The sequence below is a fragment of the Melanostigma gelatinosum genome, assembly GCF_949748355.1.
Source record: "Melanostigma gelatinosum genome assembly, chromosome: 3".
Taxonomy (NCBI): Eukaryota; Metazoa; Chordata; class Actinopteri; order Perciformes; family Zoarcidae; genus Melanostigma; species Melanostigma gelatinosum.
In genome coordinates this window covers 14,819,667-14,839,888 of record NC_136636.1, presented here as the reverse complement: position 1 = coordinate 14,839,888, position 20,222 = coordinate 14,819,667, and the positions used below count along the sequence as shown (strand labels likewise).

Here is a 20,222-nt window from a genome sequence, read left to right as displayed (position 1 = left end):
CTCTGTTGTCTTAATCTCTGTCCTTTTCTCACCGCTTGAGCTTCCACAGCTTATTCTTCTCACACTTTCATATCTCTGTATCCAAACTCTGAAGCTCTTCAGAATATTCTGAAGCAGTTCTGTTTTAGGGTGGTGGCATGGAACTAGTGTTGCCTCTCTCTCCGCTCTCTGTCCCCAGCGTTCTTGTTCAAAGTGATTCAGACCCCTGCTTCAGAATGATTCTCACACACTACAATAACAATAACAATAAAAAATCCAATGGGACAAAAAATACATCCGTGAACATCCACGTTCGTCCGTGAACACACAGTTTTAAGTACAACCGTCTCTGGCTCGTACACATATAACAAACAGGCATACATGAGCACAAACAGGTGAATTCACGCAAACATACTGACATGTATGACGCATACTGTAGATCTGCTTGCTTGCATGTGCTAAAGTAGTAAATTAAATGGCATTCTCTGACATGTAAAACAAATAATTTGGTTCACACACCATCCTATCTCCCAGTAAAAAATCTCAAAAATATTTAACAAATTATAGAAGTGTCTCAAAGGTAAATGAATGGCAGTTGCTTCAGACAAATGTTATCTTAATATTTAAAAGTCTTGTTTTTGCAGCCTGTATTTCACTACTAATTACATACTGCTGATTGAAAAGCAGCAGTATTCTGTGACATCTAGTGTATGTTTATTTGTTGTCTATCGGACCTTGAGTCTGCTCATCCTGTCCTGTACAGAGAGGTTACAATAGTTATTACTCTCAGCTTTAGTGGGTCCTATTTATACAATTGAATCCATCCAATTTCAAAACAATTGTACATCTGATTCTGTTATTGATCACCTAAAGCTGTTCAGGTGTAGAAAGCCACACACACATGAAGGGTTTGTGGCAAATATTTGATTCATTTTGTTCTTTTTTAAAACACAGCAAAGGATCTCATGTGGTGCAGATTGAGGTACAGTATATACACCATCAAGATGGATGTATATAATTGGGATATGAATTACTTTTGGTTGATTTGGGGTTGAAGAGTGCCTCCCTTGTCTGTAGTCCTGAGGAGAAGGACCCACAGTTGATAGAGAATGGACGAGAGAAGAGAAGCGTGTCTCCTTCTCTCGATGAGGGGTTCTGTGTGTAGTGACCTGCTGACACAGGAAGCATTTGTGTGGTCTGTTCACTCAGATGATGAGGTAACCGTGGGGAAGTTCTATGCCACCTTCCTGATACAGGACTACTTTAGGAAATTCAAGAAACGTAAAGAGGAAGGCCTGGTGAGTGCTCACCCGTCGCAGAACAACACAGCTATCGCTTTACAGGTGAGTCTCCTCTTGTGTGTGTGTGTGTGTGTGTATTATTTATGAGAGAGAGAGAATTGAGTGAAAACATGGATTTATGAGCGTTGCAATTCTGTTGTGTCAAGTCTGTAAAATGTGTCTTTGTGCATTTCATTCAAATGCCATTAAGTGTGCTAATGTTATGGTTTATGATCCAGCAGGACGTTCATGATCTTGGTGTACAGTATGAATCTGTTACTGTGCTGTTGTTTCCAATGTGTGAATTTGTTGTTTGTGTATCTGTGTCTTTAGATACCATATATGTTGATGTTAAGCGCGTGTCATCGTCTCCAGCCATATTTTCATGTGTTTTCACAATTCACTCATCGATTCATGAAATTCACACGCAAAGCTTGTCGCCATTTCTGTTACCTTTACGATGTACTGTATGATATATGGCTACAATATAACCCCATATATCATTGTCAGACAGTAAACATGACCAACCTTTCATTTAATTACAGTGACAATTTGTGTGTATTGTTCTAATTTGGTGAAGTACAACTACAAATCAAGGAAAGGAAGAAAAGTAATTATTCCCTCCCTGCTGCTCGAGACATCTCAGAAGAGTAATCCTCACAGCAGGCTGCATTGAGGAGAGCACATTTGTCTGTCTATGTGTTCTCATCTCACACAGTCTGTCAGTATACCGTTAATGTCAGGTGTTGCATATTCCAGCACAGGTGTGTGTGTGTGTGTGTGCCCAGTATGTGTGGTGGTTGTGACTGTATGACCTCAGATCTGCTACTGTGAGTTGTAAGATGAAGGTTCCCCGCTGTAGCGTTTAGCCCTCTTATTGTCATGGTTACAGGCTGGCCTTCGCACGCTGCATGATATTGGGCCCGAAATTCGCCGAGCGATATCATGTGATCTGCAAGATGACGAGCTAGTAGACTTTATTCCAGAGGAAGACGAGGAAATTTATAGGGTAACTGATTAAATTTTACATGACAAGAGGACATTTTAAATATTGTGTTTGTAAAGTTGTTGGTGTTTTCCATTTTTGTTTAAAGCTATAAAAGGAAATGTACTCAGTGAAATATGAATCATCTGAATTTAAATACTAGCTGTTGTCTTTAATTTATGTTGCTACAATACGTAGCTTTTGGATCATTTGGTTTGTTTTGGCTTCCTTTGTTTTCCTTCATTTCAATTCAAACAAAAGTGCATTCATGTTTGCTCACGTCATGTGCCATGAACCAGCTTTTGAACTTATTTTTGCTCATACAATTTCTGAAAAAGAAATCAGTCCTGAGACTTAACATCAATAGCACATTTGTTCTGCTGCTTTGTAAGAAGTCGAGGCTCTGGAGGATTGACTTTGAGCATTCCTTCGCAGCGTAATGGTGGACTCTTCGGTAACCATCTCATGAATGGCGGTCACCGGCGATCCAACGGCCACCAGACCAACGCCACACAGCGACCTCTGCAGGTGCAGCCTCCGCCTCACTACGCCCACATGGAGCAGCCGGTGGGACGCCTGTCTCGAGCCAACGCAATGTCCCACCCCAACCACCCCAACCACCATCACCACCGCCACCACCACCACCACCGCCACCACAACTCCTACGGCAAGTCTCCCAAATCCACCAACGTCAACCTCAACAACGCCAACGCGTCCAGTCTTCCCAACGGAGGACACCATCGTTACTATGAACACGCGCCTCCCAATGGCTACCCGGGTCTTCGCAACTCCGACTACGACTACGACAAGCCACGGACACCCCAGGGTCAAAGGTATCCACACGCCGATCGCCAGCCTTTGATCTGCTGCAGAAATAGTTCAAACAACAGATGTAGATTCAGACCTTTCAGCACATTTTATTTGGGGGTGTGTTCTTATTCCTGAACTTGCCAGATGTGGAAATTGAATAGATAGGAAAAAGAAAACCTCACCGGAGATGTTTTCTTAGTCGCTTCAAGCAGCTCTCTGACTGAGGAATTAACTTATTAAATAAAATAAGAAAACACAAGTTTCTATGCATCGAGTGCTCGCTGCAACAAGGAGGACATCTTATTTTAAATTATTATCTGTTGCAAAGTCTTTTTTTTTCAACAGGCAGGACCTGGCTTCTTGTAAAACCTTTCCTTTTCACAAACCTTTATTGTAAACCCTTCACTTCATAATGGGTCACAATCCTACTCTCACACTGACAGTTCATTTCATAAGTGATCAATAGTGCACTTATCTCATGATTTCCCATCCGATGTTTATTCAGCCGCTCCATTGGGCCTGTTTTTCTTCAGTACCCAATAAGTTTGGGGGACAATTTCATTGCTGCCACTTTACAAAAGACAAATGATTTTTTTGTTTGTTTCTTATCTCAAGAATAGAAAATGGAATTGTCAACCAACACTGGAGTCCACATCAGCCATCACGCTCTGTCCTCCTCATACATATATATATATATATATGAGAATGCTGTATATGTTTCATATACTGTATGATATATATGTCATGCTTTCTCTGTCCTTTTCTCTGTGTTCTCTCCTCCCTTTTCTCCTTCCTAACCAAAATGCTTTCTCTCAACCATCCCTCTGCTATCTTGGGACAGAAGGCGCTACTATGAGACCTATGTTAGGTATGTTGCTTTTATAGGTTTGGCTCCAGCAGTATGTCTCAACAGCAAAGGAAGGACTTTATTTTTATGTTTATTTGATTCATTTTGACTTGATTTTGAATCGGCGAATGGTTGCATCCTTGTTAAGTCAGTGTTATGCGCTACATGCTGGCCGGTCATTCGTCTGGTTGTCATCTGCCTCTGTTATAACGCAGTTGTGTCAATGCTTTGAAATAGAAATAACATAAATGTCAGTGGCCAGCATATCGCTGAGAGCAGCCCTGCTTTATGCATGTGTAAAAGTTTCCTTTGCACAAGCACCCAGATGCTCAAAAACAAGGTGGTGTATGAGAATGTTTTAAAAACCGCACTACTAGTCACCGCTGGTTCTGAAAATAATTGCAAAGTCCTACACTTAGTTCACTCCAGAAAAAATCGGTGTTTTAACGGCGGGCCTCAGGGTGGATGGCGTGTCGACAGAGTGATCTCTTTAGCGCGAAACCTCTGCCTGTTGTCTTGGTTTGGATGTGGTTAATATTTATAAGAGTGATCGGTTGCATCGCTGTCCCCTGGAGACTGGAGTCTGCATGGCAGTGCATGGCCATATTCCAGTTACGTCACTGAACAGCAGCAGCGGGCACGCTGTGACCCCTGTGCTCTAACCTTTCATCAGGTCCCACGGAGTAGATGGACACCACCCCACCATCCGCAGGGAGGAGGAGCTTGATGAAGACCGCCTTTCTGGGGAGTATTACAGCGGGGAGGAGTTTTATGAAGACGACAGTATGCTGTCAGGGGACAGGTATTACTCTTTCTGACTCGTGTGGCCAGTTGTATGTGCATTTGTACCCGGCTCAGAATAGAACACGTGTACAAAGATTTATAAAGAATCACAAACTCAATGGTTTCTTATGGGTGTTGGGATAGTGTGTGTAAGACTATTGCCGGCCATCATGCTCTTAATTCTGTGTGTTGACAGGTATCAGAACAGTGACACGGAGTATGAGACTCCCAAAGGTTACCATCACCCTGACAGTTACTATGACGATGACGAGCAGCCTCTCTACCACGACTCAAGGAGGTCACCAAAGAGACGGTTGCTTCCTGCCACGCCTCAAGGTATCTTGACCCCATGAATCCTGCAGCATAAGCATGTTTACCTTATACGTATCTATACACTATATATATTATTCTATAAACTAAAAGCTCTGGATAAAATAACTCATTAAACAGCTTTTTTTTGTTGTCAAAGAGTCACTCTACTGAATGCATTCATACCAATACGTTTTACACCCACTGTATGATTTACCCACTCACCAGGTTTCATATTCCTTGAGTGTTCGCATGCTGTCAAAGCTTCCTGCATGAGGTCACTCACTGGTTCACTCCTGACTCACTCAGGTCACAGAAGGCCATCCTTCAACTTTGAGTGTCTGCGCAGACAAAGTAGCCAGGACGAGCTTCCACATCAGCGTACTGCTCTACCACTGCACCTTATGCAGCAGCAGGTAACACAGGCTGCCCATGTCTCTCGTGTTTGCTCACTTATATTGTTTTGAACACCGTACCACATCTTAGACATTTTTAGAATTTGTTTATTATTTACAGTCTCTAAATTAAATAATATAAAACGTGCATTTGTTGAAGCAAGATAAATCGTGCACATATCCTCCTGGAGTTAGTAAAATGTGCCTGAGTAGAGTAGAACAGAGTTTGTGTCATGTGTCTCTTCTGATCCAACAGATTATGGCTGTAGCAGGCCTGGACTCCAGCAGAGCCCACCGCCTCTCCCCAACCCGCTCCACCCGCTCCTGGGCCACTCCTCCTGCCACACCGGCCAGTAAAGACCAGTCACCGTACTACACCCCTCTCATCCGCGTGGACCACCCACACAGGGAGAGCGCTGCTAGCAGCCAAGTGTCTGTGCGCAAGAGCTCCTGGTACACAGATGACCCCGAGTTCTCCCAGAGGATGTACTCACCTGTCCACCTGCAGGTGCCACCTGAATACCACAACCAGTACCACCAGAAGAGAGGTAGCGCCACCAGCCTTGTGGAAGCGGTGAGTTTGAGCCTTGGTAGGGATGTAGGAAGAGGAGAGGTGTGTGTGTGTGTGTGTAATTTGATCTCACAGGCACAGATTTATGCTGCTGTCAAAACAAAACTGGAAAAGCCAGAAAACTGAAACAAGAACAATCCACTCGAACATATTTTTTTTCCTCTCATTCTGTCGAGCAGGTTTTGATATCAGAAGGGCTTGGGCGATATGCCAAGGATCCCAAGTTCGTCGCTGCCACAAAGCACGAGATAGCAGACGCGTGTGAGATGACAATAGATGAGATGGAGAGCGCAGCCAGCCACCTGCTGAACGGAGGGATTCCTCCGATCGTCAACGGGGTCAACGTGTTCCCACTGCTGACTCCAAGGGACTATGAACTGCAGGACACTGCAGCCAGCTACAGCGACGAGGAGCCAGAGAGAGAACCGAGAGCTCCTTATGAGGAGGACCTGGCAGACGAGATGATCTGCATCACGACTTTATAGCAGTGGCTGGATCGAACGGAAATCTGCTATTTAGAACCTTGTCAGACTAAAATCAGTCAAAAAAAAATAAAAAAATGCATCTGTTGGCTCCGACCAAAAGAAGTGCCTTTAACATTGAAGAGAAAAGGCATATAGAAGAGAGACACATTAGTCCTGTTCATTTAATTGTTCTCATAACACAGAGCCAGATACCATCCCGGCTGAGCACAGAGGGACTGACTGCACCCTGCTGTCAAAGGCCTTGTGCTGGAGGTGACATACAGGTTCAGCTCCAGCCAATCAGATGTGTCTGTATTGATGCCAGTGAAAAACGGACCAACTCGCAAAGGTGTGAGATACTCTCTAGGGCGGGTCTCTAATGGTGATGACAATCAGATGTACGATGTCATTACCTCGGTCACTTTAATAAGGTTTGGCATATCATGCAAGTTTTCAATGCAAGCATGAAAAGGCATATCTCTTCCCGTAGTTGTTAGTATGAGTTGATCCCTTTGTTGTTATTGCAGACCGTTTAATGAGCGCTACAGCTGAGTCAAAAAGTGAAGAGCACCAGTAGAGTTGTACCAGATTATGCAGGAAATAACTGTCCTACTTATAGCATCATTCAACTTGAGATATGTACTTTTGAAGTGACAAAAGCATTTGTGATGCAGGCAGGTTATTTTAAATTCTTAGAATATCCTGATTAATATTTCATAGTTGATATGCTGTAAATTGTATTATAGAACAAAATTAACTTTGTAAAGAGATATTCTATATTTTGTAATTATGTATAATTTAAAAGATCAGCAATATGGACCCTTGTGACTCCTGCTATAAAAGCAGACTTGCATTATTTTATTTGGTAGGTTCCGATATTTATTTGCCTTTTGTTGCTAATATGCACCCTTTATTTTGCCGATGGAAACAGCATTATTAAGAGGTTCTACTTGTGTGACATCACTACTGCACAAGATATGCAAATGACTTTGATTTCTTAGCTTAGGAGTACATGTGTTACTTCATTAAACCAACACCAGTTGCATAAGGTTAAGCCCCCTTTAAAGGAGCATTTTATGGATCCAGCGCTGAAATTTTATACAGATGTGATGAACACATTTGTTTGCATATTTTGTGCAGGGCATGCACAAGAATTTAAAATGCACAGTGCATTAACAATGCTGCTTTTTTAGTTGGTTTCAGAGTCAAACCTAGGTTTCGTCACACCCCACTGAAATGCCTTTTTGCTGCTGAGAGGACGAGAAATGATAGATGGTAATAACAGGGATAAATTAATATTTCTCATAGCTTGTGCTGGGATTTTCCATGACATGCTCTTTGTTGATGGTGTACTTCCATTTAACCTTTGTACTGAATCTTGGCAATCACATCTTAGCCTTCGTGTAGTGTGCGAGTCCTCGCAGCCTGTGGTGGCAGGAGACGCATGCACACATCCAAAGGTCAGAAACAGTCCAATGTGTGTTGTAGGTGGAAGGACAGAGGGTGTCCTGGTGTCAGGATGCTGGAGAGAGGCTAAGCAATACTAACCCCTCGCCCTCTCAGCCGGCCTGGTTCCTGCATTCAGTACAGTGTACCTCGTTCGGCAACAGTGACAACATATCATTGTCTCAACTTACCTGTCTGTCACAGTGTCCCGCAGTAGAGTCTTTGATTAGGTTTGAACCTTTGTGTTTTTCCCCTGATCAGATTTATTAATGAGAAAACTCACCCTGGATGCATAAAGAGGAGCAACTAAATCCCACAAGTTGGAACAAAAAGACAACTAAATATCTATTAAGTTTTTATCAATGACCATTTATTCATATATTACATTACGGTTACTGGTATAAATAAGCAGAAGTGGGCTTTTACCATGGAGAGTTTGAATTAGCACCACGGATATTTAGGGGTAATGTGTCGTTCATGAGTGTTTGATTTGTCGGCGAGTGCGTACTGTACTCTAAATCAACCGAATACTGTCATGAAAATGTAGGTTTTCCATTTTGTGTGCACATTGAAAGGGCTCTTTGAATTGTTTGTGAGTGAAAAAAAATAAATGTGTTCCAGTCCTTTTGTTGATGACTGTCATATAAAAGGACCAATGCACATAACAGGCACATTGTACTATTCGTAGCAATTACAGTACTGATGAACTGAAGATATGCATTATTTTGTAAACACTTTTAAAAGTTGTGTTAAACTAAAGATGAAAAGAACTTACTTTTACCTCATGTCAGGGATTCCTGAAAAAAGAAAATAATGATTTGGTTCGGTCTATACCAATGGTATTTAAATATTAGCACATAGCTGTTTGTCTTTGCACAAGTAACTGTATAGTGCTTTCGTTTCTCCTTTTTCTAAACAGATTTGTGTATTAAGGTGAGACATTTTTGTACTTTTTGTGGACGTGTGTATGGTTTAGTGGAATCTATATTTGTCATTTACACCTCACCTTACAATGCTGGGATTGAAAAAGTATTAAAAGATATTTTCAAGGTGCAATGTTTCTCTGTTCGCAGGTAGAAAAAAAAAAAGGTAAAGTACCAGTTCAGAGAAACACATATTGATTTGAACGTTTCTATTGGTTTTCTTCATATTGTTATGATTATAATTACGATTACAACTATTAATGTTCTGAAAGCTGTATTAAAATAGAATATAATGTAAAATATGTACAAAAGTATGGAAAGACCCATGGTAATGTTCTACTTGAAAGTCTTGATATTTGCTCCTTAATGTTTTTATTCAGTAAACATAATTTCTCTTAGTAGCAAATGCTTTACTATGACCTTCTGGGTTTTTTATCAATACATATTTTGTATTTTTCATTTAATTTTGGCCTTTACTTTATTTGAATCGACACTGATATTTTATTTTCTATTGATCATCATTGAATAAACTTATGCTGAATTACTGTTGTGGTTTATTTGTATTCTGCCCTTTTTTAGAGACACTGGACACCAATAAGTCTGTACCCGTGAAATTAAAGAGATCGTCACCGATAAAATCACAATTAAACTCTAAATTAAACTTTAAAAAGACACAAACGTGGAACAGATTTTTATACATTTCAGGCAAAGATCTTGTGAATACACAGCTGTCGGGGTTTTTACATTTCAAGCAGGAGACACTTTGTTGGTGGAAATCTCCACAGTCGTTGCCTCTGATGCCTCATCGTCCTCCAAGAGCTCTTTACACAGCAGGAAGGGCACTGCGTATTTACGAACCTATGGACAGCAAAAGGAGACAAAGAGTAAAACGTTTTACCAAGACAAAACATACTGTCTCCTCTTTTAATGGAATAACATTCAAACATCATTCAGCTACTAGTACAAGGTGCATCATTCTGCGCATAAAATACATCCAAATCAGAAAAATTATACGTGCTATGTAATATTTGTTATATAATATGTAACTCATATTTCACAAAATTGTTGAATATATTGTTGAATGAACCACAACTTGAATAATTATAACATTTTTCTTTAACTCCCCCTATTTATCATTTATAAGCAGTGTATAAAGCTTTTATTAATGGTTCATGACATCGTGTGTTATGACTGTAATGTAGTTGTGGACAGAAATAAGTGTTTTTTAATGTGGTCGTAACGCCATTGTAATAATGTAAAATATGTCTTTATAGGAGAAGTTGTTGTTCATTATTGACAAAGATTGTACGTTAATAAACACATTAAAATGTATTTGTATCTGCTTACAAAGACAACGTGTTTAAAAAAATAAGAATGAAGGAATTCTATTAAAAAACTTTATTGTAAGGGAAGACTTAAAATAATGAAAGAGTTATTATTACATTCAAATGTTGTTATGTCTTAAGAATATATCCTAAAACGAGGTATACTGTCCATCAATACCACTAGATGGAGCTGACGTGAAGTATTTAGAGCTGATTCGCAGCAAGTTTTTCCTACATTCTTTTCATCATATGTGGATCAATTCAATTCTTGTGTGTATGTGTTGTTACATTACCTGTTTGTTGAGATAGATGTAGATGATAGGGTTGAACGCAGTGCTGCTCTTGGCCAGGTGAACTGGCACTGTGCCACTTCTTTAAAAATACATTATCAGTAATATGTGCTTTAAGAATACAAATTAAAAGTACTCATTCTGCAGAAAAATGGCCCATGTGAGTGATATATTATAATGATTACTGATGCAACAAGTAAGCAGCATTTTACTGACAGCTGGTCGAGGTGAAGCTCATTTTAAATATCAAGTGTAGTCCAGTGGTTCCGAACATGGGGTTCTGGTCCCCTCCAATGGGTCACAAGATAAATGTGAGGGGCTGTGAGATGATGTCTGCAACACCAATTTTTTATTTATTTTTTGTGTGTGTTTTCTCTCTCTCTCTCTCTCTCTCTCTCTCTCTCTCTCTCTCTCTCTCTCTCTCTCTCTCTCTCTCTCTCTCTCTCTCTCTCTCTCTCTTTGAGCAATCAAAATGTCTCTGAATCTTTTGGCCTGGAAAAGTTATTTCAATAAAAACATCGGAGAAATTTAGAGGGGATATTGGCTTTTTAAAAATTCATTGACATCTGAATTGAGGGGCAGCTGGCGTTGGGATTTGCAGGATGTAATTTACTGCAGATGTCAAATCAATGTAATGGATAAAAAAGTGGTATATTTCCCTCTTAAGTGTGAAAATACTCAAGAATGGCACCTCAAAAATGTACTTAAGTTCAGTACTTGAGTAAATGTACTTACAGGAGATACTTTACACCACTGCCTGTGATGAAGCCACATTTATAGATGCTCACCTGGTGTAATGTCCACATTAGCTTCGTGTAAGATGCCAAGATAAGCGCAAAGGGAACTGCAAAGCACACAGCAAAGTAAGCCAGGATGTAGGAGACGTTTTTAGGGTCTTGGTTGTGCCAGTCGGGTGCACAGGACGTCCCGACGCCCTCCAGCTCATACCTGCCCCAGCCAAACAGGGGAGGTAAGTTCCAACAGAGGGACCACAACCAGGATAAGGCAATACCTCCGACTGCATGTTTCTTTTGGAAGGTTATCTGTCCCAACGGCTTACACACAACAAACATCCTCTCCACTGCAATCAGAGCAACTGTACACAGCGATGTGATGCCTGCGGACCAGTGAGGGAAAACAAAGTCAGGGGGACACATGAGAGAAGCAGGGAAGTGCCTGAAAAATAGTAGAGTTGAGTATGATGGCCGGACCGGTGACAAGGGCCATAATGATGGCGAGAATGATGAAGCCAGTGCGTGACAGAGGGGGTTCCCCATGTGGTCCCACATAGGAGGAAGCATTTGAGAAAAAAACTGATGGTTGCATGGATGCAAAGCTTCCAAACGGTGGTCAGGAAGTCTCAGAGCTACTGGGTGTAGAATATGTCACTGCTGTAGTGGGACAGCGGAGATTAGATGCCACAGTCTAAGCATAAGTCCTCCAGATCTGGACTTAACAAAGAGTGATTCCTCCAAATGATGATCCTTGATCCCTCACCTGTTGCCAAATTGTAAAGGCACTTAAATAGGCTCCACACTGCTCCGCATCAGCCCCCTAAAGAAGTGCAAAAAAAGAAATGCTCAGAGGAGGCGTGTCTGTAAATACAGTAAATATTGATGATCTCCTTCTGGTTCTCTCTGTCGCCTTTGCTCTCCTTACATAAACCAGGGATCAGAGAAAGTACAATCAGCAGTCAGGTCAACTTATTTATAGAGCTTATGTAATAACAATAGATGTTTACCAAACTGCTTTACAGAATCATTCAAGTACATTTGGGAAAAAAACGAAAACGATGGCTTTGCCAACTAAATAAGAGGGATCATGTGTTTACGTGGTCTGCCTTGTTGGTAGCAGTGAGGAGTCTGTCTGCTGCACTGTAGACAAGCTGCAGGTGAGACTGACTGACTCCCAAATAAAGAGAGTTACAGTCATCAAGTCTCAGATAAATGAGAAAAGGTAGAACGTTTATGTCAAAATTGATTTTGTAAGCATGATCTTCCTCCTTTGAAAACTGTTTATATTCAACCCAAATGTGGAAAATGGCAAATTGATTAATTTAAACCTGCTGCAAAACATCATTGCACCATGGAAGTATTAACTGCACAAATCAATGCCAAGTAGAAGACATATTCTGGTGGACACTTGCTTGTATTTTCTTGACTATTACTGAAGCATTTTAATTATTTTTATTTCAACAGACATAAGTAGAAGAAGCCACAAAGTTAATTTGTCAGATTTAAACTTTCAAGTTGTGGTTTGATGAATCAGTATGTGGGAACGGTTTAATTCCTCGTAATTCCTCGAGGTGAGATGTAATCTCTCTGCAGGAACAGTTCACAGGATGAGAAGAAGTTGACAGTTGTAGGTGGTCTGGTATGAATTATCCGGCGTCTGCTGAAGGCATGAGGCGAGGTTAAGCCTCCGGACTGAACATGGCAGGTGTCCGAAGTTTAACCCTCGAAGAGGTTTACGTCCAATCAAGTCAAGAAAGAGATTACAACTGTTTGGGTTGAGAGTTCAACAGCAGTCTGGCTCCTAATAAATAGCGTTATGCCTTCATGTAAAGCTTTTCCCCTGTATCTTTTCTCAACTACATGGTGACCATTGAATTCAAATTATTTCGTCAAACTTCTATTTCCAAGGATAAGCATAAACTTACATCGAGCCATTCTGGACAAAAACTCCTCAAAGAGCTGTGGATTAAATGATGCATGACAGAATAAGCCCCAGAATAAGCTTGCACTTCAACCTTAACTATTTGTCTTTACAGAAACAACAAGGAACTTATATTTTGTGTTGATGCTGTCGGCCCCTGAGGATGAAAGCAGTGTTTTCAATAATCACCGCTCCAGGAAAGAGCACCACACATTGAAGCATATTTTACATCGTGGCCAAACCGTGGAGTTACAACTTCCAAGTCCATTGGGCCCAAACATATTTTTCGTCTGAAAAATCAATATAGCCGTATCCCATGTTATTTTCCTTCCTCCTTTAATGTGAATGAGCCCGAGAATGAGGCTGGACCGAGGGCTGGTGGTGTAAAAGGAAACGCAATGCTGTATGAATAAAATATCACAATCTAGGAGGAAGGGGGACAATTCAGGATTGGTTTTGTAAAATCCTGCAATTCTCTCCATCTGTTCAATGACTCACCAAGGTTAACTCATGTTTTATTCCATGCTCTATCACCTTGACTTTTAGCTCTTTTTTATTTTATTTGGTCTATTCTTATCTTTTTTTCTTGGCTGATCCTCCCCTAGTATCAGCCATAACCATATAAGGTCAACTAGAAACCTCCGTCTCCCTAACCAGTCAAGTTGTAGTTTACATCCATGTCTGTCCAAAATGTCATTCAAATATCATTCAGATCAGAGGGAACAATATTAACCATATCATGAAAAACAACACGATGTAAAAATGAACACAGCAGTAAGGCTACTGCAGATGTAAAAAACACAAAAGCAGTTGACTTACCAAAGCTGCTTATCACTAAAGACAAAGTCCAGCCTCCTCTCTTTGGTTATAAGAGTTTAATCCCACGGTTGTACAGAACATCGGTGCGGTTCAGTTCCAGCCAGAGGTTCTTCTCCATTCATGGACGCCAGTGAAGACAGTCCAGCCTCCCCAGTTGTATTTCTTGAATACGTTTTAATGTATATGAGAGCTGAAAAAGTTTGCTTGACAGAGGCAGTCGATTTTGGGATTGTCACCGCCAAACATGCCAAAAACGCTGTTACCTGCTGCGGACAGTATTTGAGATGTGATGTGATGAAGGTACCAAGGAAAACACCCACACAATGTTACTGGATATATTTATAGTAGGACTGTGAATGCTGGGAGCCATGTGCACAGCTGGGACACAGAGTTGTTCCTTTAATTCTCCCTGCGAATAAACATAGACAACTGCAATCAAGTTGAGAATGTGTTGTGTATCCTGATGCGTTGAGGATGGTGAGACTGGTGCAACGACCCGGAAGAAGGTAACACATTCCTTGCTCAAAGACACTTCAGCATGAGTCCCAGTCGTGTCTTCAACTGGACAAATACAACTAGTGGACTTTTTTCAGTATATTGTGACAGAGAACTGCATTTATTTGCCATCAATAGTTCATTAAAGCACTCACGGAGGCTGTGTTGTGAGAGAGGCTGGATGATACTGTCCATCATCCAACGTGCAGGAACCTTATCGGCACGTCCCAGACAGTACAGGCTCCTCACAACTTTGATGTACGATGCAATTACTAAACTAATAAAAGCTTCAAGTGGAAACACGGTTCCTGGTGGTGGTGAAGGTGGTGGTGCATCAACCCGCCTGCTGCATTGACATCATTATCGCGTCCTAATCAGCGTTCAGAGAAGACGACGGGAACATTGTCCAGTCTTATTTTATATAGTAAGCACTGATGACACCGACTGAAACTTCAAAGCCTACTTCATAAACTTCATGAGTTGTTTCTTCAGTCTCGCGACAGAGGCGCTAACTCACTACACCTTTAGTCTGTACCTATTGGGTCCAGTGACGTCATTAATGAATCATCAGACTTCAGTTATTCACAGAAAAATACACAAGGTTGTATTTGTCTCATACTTCTACTTCACCCCATTTCAGTAGGAAATATTGTAGCCTACTTTTCACCATTTATTTAGGAGCATTAGTTAGAAATATTTTTCAAATTAAAGGTTGACATACAAAACGTAAGATTATAAAATATGCATTATCACAAATGAAATGGCTCAAATAAGCTCCACTTTGACCAGGGACAAAATTAAAGTAGGCTAGGCTGCATTATTACATTAATAATAAATGCTATAAGAACATAACGCTTTTATAATTTTGGGTGCAGGACTTTCACATGAAATTGTGTGTCTTTATGCTGCACTTTTACTAAAGTAAATCATTTGAATACTTCTTCCACCACTGTCTCTCATTTTGGTTGTTTTGTATACTGTTCATTGTCTGAACTCAATGTGCACATTGTTTGTCTTTTATGCTGCTGGCAGTGCGGAAGCCTCCATGAAACATCTGCAGTCTCATTATCGCCCAGAGAGCCATTTTATGTCCGGAATCTCCCCTTATTGTGTGCTGCTTATTTTAACTTCCATATTCTTACGAATCCATGACGTAATCCATAATAATACCATTGCAGTTGTAATAAAATCCCACGCTTTCGCGGGTTTTGTGTGTGTGTGTGTGTGTGTGTGTGTGTGTGTGTGTGTGTGTGTGTGTGTGTGTGCAGCGTGGAGCTGGGGGAGAGCAGTTCAAGCGTGTAGTATACTGCAGCGTCAGCGTTAAATGCAACAACTTCTGAGCAGTCGACATGAGAGAAGTGCGTCGCAGAGAAGAACCAAAGTTCACATCGATCATCAGCATTTTGCTGAAGAATTTAAATTATTCTCGGTAGATCTGTGGCCGGCAAACACCTGCATGCTGCTAATTCTCAGTTGGAAATTGAGGAACCCCCCTCGACTCCAGGAATCAGGGTCGATTTCGCCTCCTTAAGCTTTTCAGTCTTTGTTTCAAACACTCAGACGACACGTTTCCAAGAATAAAAGGTTTGTGATCATTGCAGCACAGAACCGACTGAGGGGGTTTCCCTCTTCAGAGAACGGCGAATGAGAGGAGTATTGAGGCTGGAAGGTGACTCTCTCTCTCTCTCTCTCTCTCTCTCTCTCTCTCTCTCTCTCTCTCTCTCTCTCTCTCTCTCTCTCTCTCTCTCCCTCTCTCTCGCTCTCTCTCTCTCTCTCTCTCAGATACAGTAGGGTACGTGCTGGCAGAACCACGGCTGGAGACTGTGCACCGGGGTCCAGCAGTCCAGTACGGTGTTGGGACGGGATTTTTACTGTACAGATATTTTATTATCGGAGCTGAAGATGTTTGGGAGCTGGAGAATCCTGTTGTCGCACATGTGCAGCAGCAGCAGCAGCAGCAGCAGCAGCAGCAGCAGCAGCAGCAGCAGCTTCCTTATGCTTTGGATCCTCGTCGGCTTGAATGTGGTGGAGGTGGCGGGGTCCCAGCAAGGGATCCCTCTGTCAGTGTGAGTGAGAGGCAGCTCTGCAACTTTGTTTCACATGGAATTAGCTGAAGTTGATCTCGTATTGGTAAAGAGTGATACTATAGAAGGGAACCTGCAATTACAGATGGGATTTCAGCAAATAAGCAGCATGAGTGAAAATCTCCCCTTTCTTTTATGTTCTATGACAGCATTACATTCAACAAATTTACAATAAAAATGATATGTGTTCTTAAATAGCACGCATTACTGTTGGGCTCCACTGTGTTCTGCCACAAACTACAGACACTTTTATTTCTCATGGACATAACATACATTTTTAGAGGCACCTTTTATCTAAATAATTTTTCCTACATGTATATTAATTCAACTTGATAAAGAGCAGGTTATTTTTTGATAACTTTCACAAACTTTTCCGATAACTTTAAATTGGTTCAATTTAATTCACAGTTTTGCAGGCCTTTACAAATGTAATCTAATAATGCTCAATTTGTTTGCATATCACAACAACAATGAACTGATAGTGAATCACATTCTTCTTCATTAGTCAGACTGAGCCTTGTTCAATAGCTGTACCTTTTACTCTGGGAACTTTTATTTGCAGGATTTTGTTTCCTATTTCTACCTAAAACAATTCAGATAAGAAAAGATAATGGGAATTCCCAAGTAAAAGTATAATATGTGAATGCATATTCAGAAAGTTAATCTCACCCATGACAACGTTCATGCCAGAGTTACATATTTTTTAAACTCTTAGCACAACCTTAAAAGGGCTAGATTAAATATCCTGCAGGGCATTTTGTGTCTTTAACTGCACGGATCAGGAGTCGTGCTTCTAATTAAAAATAAAGACAATAAATGCTGTTGTCCTCGCAAGGTCTTCGAAGGGTTAGTTTAGTTTAAAATCCACAATGTTACAAAAACAATCAATAATATCAGGCAAACCAGTAGAAAACAGAACCGTGACTGAAATAATTTCATTTTTAAAGAAACAGTTTAGGAAATGGTTCTATTTCCAAATACCTCTGATCTGTGTTTGAACAATTGGCTCTGCAGATATTGGACACTTTACACTGCGCATGGGCTAACGACAAATCTTTAATTTTTTTTAATGTTTTCCTTCCCAAGAGACATTTTCAGTTTAATAGAAACGCTATACAGTAGATCATCAAAATGAAAGCAATCATTTGTCATGAGAGTGAAGGTCAGGGACACCGGGCCATATAATCTTCTGACTGATCATGTCAGACAATTAAAAGATAAGGACATTTAAAAGTAGCTCGATTAAGATATTATTTTCCTTTATTTAATATAATCCCTTACCTTTCTCTGTGTTTCATTTCACATTTGGACGCACATTGTTCTATAATACTTGGGCGACTGTTGGCTAAACTGTTATTTATCTGCACTTTGTTCCAGCGTAAAGCTATGGGCTTCAGCATTTGGTGGAGAAATTAAATCCATCTCTGCAAAATATTCTGGATCCCAACTCCTGCAAAAGGTATTCTTCTTATTTCCCAGTCTTGTGGACACAAATGCACTTTTCCTTTTGTCTGATGGTCGTTACACACATTGTATTATGTAATCTAATGGCTGCAGAGACATTACGGTGTCTCAGCTGAACGCTCATGCGCTGTTTTAGAGGAGACTCAGGTGTGTTTGGCAGGGACAGAGGTGCGCGTGTGTGTGTGTGTGTGTGTGTGTGTGTGTGCGTGCGTGTGTTTGTACTCGACACGGCCCATTAACCACGGCTCTGATTCCTCTCTCAGTTAAAACTCTCTGGAGTCAAGAGTTTCAACCTCTGGATATGAATGCGACAAGGAGACAAATTGAATAAGTGTGGTTGAGTTCGATGGGTGAGGCGACGTTGATATGATGAGTGAAATCAGCAGCGAATGAGTGATGACCCAGTGCAGCAGATTTCACTTTTTGTCCACTGGATGGCAAAGGTGCGCTCTGTGTTGCAGGCCTCCGGTGGTCTGAACTGAGTTAGGTGCACTGAATGTTCACCGTTCGTCAGCAGGCTTACAATTTGTTTTAAGTCTCTTTTACCCATGTTAGATTTATATATAGATGTGTGAAAGATTACTAGCTGTACAAAATTAACATTTATGTCTTATGATAATTTAAAGGCCTTAAATCCTAATTAACCCCTAAATGTAACCTTAATTAGTAAGGAAGTTTTCACTGAAAACAAGAGAAAAAGAAAAATACAGAGAGACGGACTGGACGCTAAAAACATGAACACAGACTGAACAAGCCACAAAAAATATAAATGTGTTTCTACATTTAAGAAACCCTACATTTAAAGAAAGTATCCTCTCTGTGACAGTTGTCCCTTGTTTCAACAGAATACTGAGACCATGTGAAATAGTCAAACTCAACACTTTGTTTTTTTATGACTGCATCATCACATCGGAAGTAAATGTTCTGGAAATCTTGCGCTTTATTTCATGCTTGGACACCGTGATCCATGTGTCAACAACAACTCTTTCATTTCTCCCTGTAGGTTAAGTTACTACACGAGTCCTTGTCGTACTTGTTAATCCTCTGCATTTGACTCATCCTCACTATTTTAGGAGCTGTGGGCGATCACAGTGCTGCGTCCGGGGACCAACTCCAGTACTGAGGCCAGTGCCTCGGCCAGGGGCGGTAGCAGGATCAATCCTAAAAATGCTGCATGTCTTGGAGCGTGGGAGGAAAGCGGAGGAATCAGAGGAAGTCCACGCAAATACGGGGAGAGCTTTCAAACTGCATATAGAAAGCGGCTCCTGGGTTCAAACCAAGGACCTCCTTGCTCTGAGGTGACAGTTCCTTAAAGATATGATTTAAAGTTCAAACGTGTGGTGGAAGCTGAAGCGCTGTCCTTCCATTTCTAGCCAAACTTTTCATTTTTTGTCTAAAAACATTTTGTAACATGCCCTGCAGATTTGTTCCCTTTTTTGTGTGTGTATGTAAGCACTTTGCTCATGTTCCTGTTCATAGAGGCACGTCTGGAGAGAGCTGTGCCGAGCAAGTCAGCACAAAGCAGTGAGCTGTGAGGGAACTGACGGGTCGTTAGAGGCTGGGCATTAAGGCTGATCATTAGATGCTTTTATGGCGAATTACCCGATTTCACTAAGATTTCAGCAAAGGGGGAAACACGAGAGCTCTTCAGGCTCCCGGCCTTACTACAGCATTGGTCATCATTACTCGAATCAATAATCATGATCAGTGTTTTTGATGAATGGGGCTTGACCTCCTCTTCATGATGACTGGAGGAGTGTGAGGGAGGAGGAGGAGGGTGTGGGGGAGGGAGTCGGGGGGGACTTGGGGATTCTGGGTGCTGAGGCGAGGAGGACAGGCGTGAAATGAACTGTTCTGCTCTACTGCGAGCCCACACTCTTCCTTTCAGTAGGTCATTTGTCGCCTCATGTACTGGTGTGTGTGTGTGTGTGTGTGTGTGTGTGTGTGTGTGTGTGTGTGTGTGTGTGTGTGTGTGTGTGTGTTTTGCGTGCATCCTGTCCTCACGATGTGTAATGTGTTTGAATGTGCTACGAGCCTAACGTGGCATATGTTTATTTTTAGATCTTGGAAGTGTGTGATGTAGCTGACTGGACAGCGTGAGAGGATCAGGTTTTTGTTTTCATTTGGCATGTGTGTGTGCGCACCAGGTGTGGGATTATGTAATGTTATATTCCTCCGAGCTGTGGCGGGCTCTGTTCTGTATCACTGGAGGTCCTGTGCATGCAGCAGAATCAGCATTATGTGAGGTGTAGTTCATTACCCAGAATCGCCCGAGCTTGACACGTTATTATCTTTTTC

The 20,222-nt window shown here is 41.3% G+C and overlaps 2 protein-coding genes and 1 pseudogene across 3 annotated transcripts in view; 2 read left to right on the top strand and 1 right to left on the bottom strand.

The window, feature by feature from the left end:
- cacna1da (calcium channel, voltage-dependent, L type, alpha 1D subunit, a) overlaps positions 1-6,444 on the top strand; it is a gene marked incomplete at both ends in the record, with an annotated part of 48,126 nt that extends 41,682 nt beyond the window's left edge. Inside the window, 9 exons of the mRNA XM_079265411.1 lie at positions 1,189-1,322; positions 2,152-2,268; positions 2,680-3,077; positions 3,896-3,922; positions 4,575-4,703; positions 4,881-5,020; positions 5,303-5,409; positions 5,645-5,962; positions 6,139-6,444. Of these exons, the coding sequence (XP_079121537.1) occupies positions 1,189-1,322; positions 2,152-2,268; positions 2,680-3,077; positions 3,896-3,922; positions 4,575-4,703; positions 4,881-5,020; positions 5,303-5,409; positions 5,645-5,962; positions 6,139-6,444 (1,676 nt within the window). The remainder of the gene's footprint in view (positions 1-1,188; positions 1,323-2,151; positions 2,269-2,679; positions 3,078-3,895; positions 3,923-4,574; positions 4,704-4,880; positions 5,021-5,302; positions 5,410-5,644; positions 5,963-6,138) is intronic.
- Positions 6,445-9,539: 3,095 nt separating this feature from the next.
- LOC306775636 (parapinopsin-like) lies at positions 9,540-11,733 on the bottom strand (annotated as a pseudogene). Its single transcript has 3 exons — positions 11,143-11,733; positions 10,411-10,489; positions 9,540-9,650 (listed from the first exon to the last, which is right to left on the bottom strand). The product of its transcript is annotated as a parapinopsin-like (transcript).
- Positions 11,734-16,311: 4,578 nt separating this feature from the next.
- cacna2d3 (calcium channel, voltage dependent, alpha2/delta subunit 3) overlaps positions 16,312-20,222 on the top strand; it is a gene marked incomplete at its 5' end in the record, with an annotated part of 29,861 nt that continues 25,950 nt past the window's right edge. The window contains 3 exons of the mRNA XM_079266097.1: positions 16,312-16,442; positions 17,838-17,919; positions 18,998-19,222. Of these exons, the coding sequence (XP_079122223.1) occupies positions 16,312-16,442; positions 17,838-17,919; positions 18,998-19,222 (438 nt within the window). The remainder of the gene's footprint in view (positions 16,443-17,837; positions 17,920-18,997; positions 19,223-20,222) is intronic.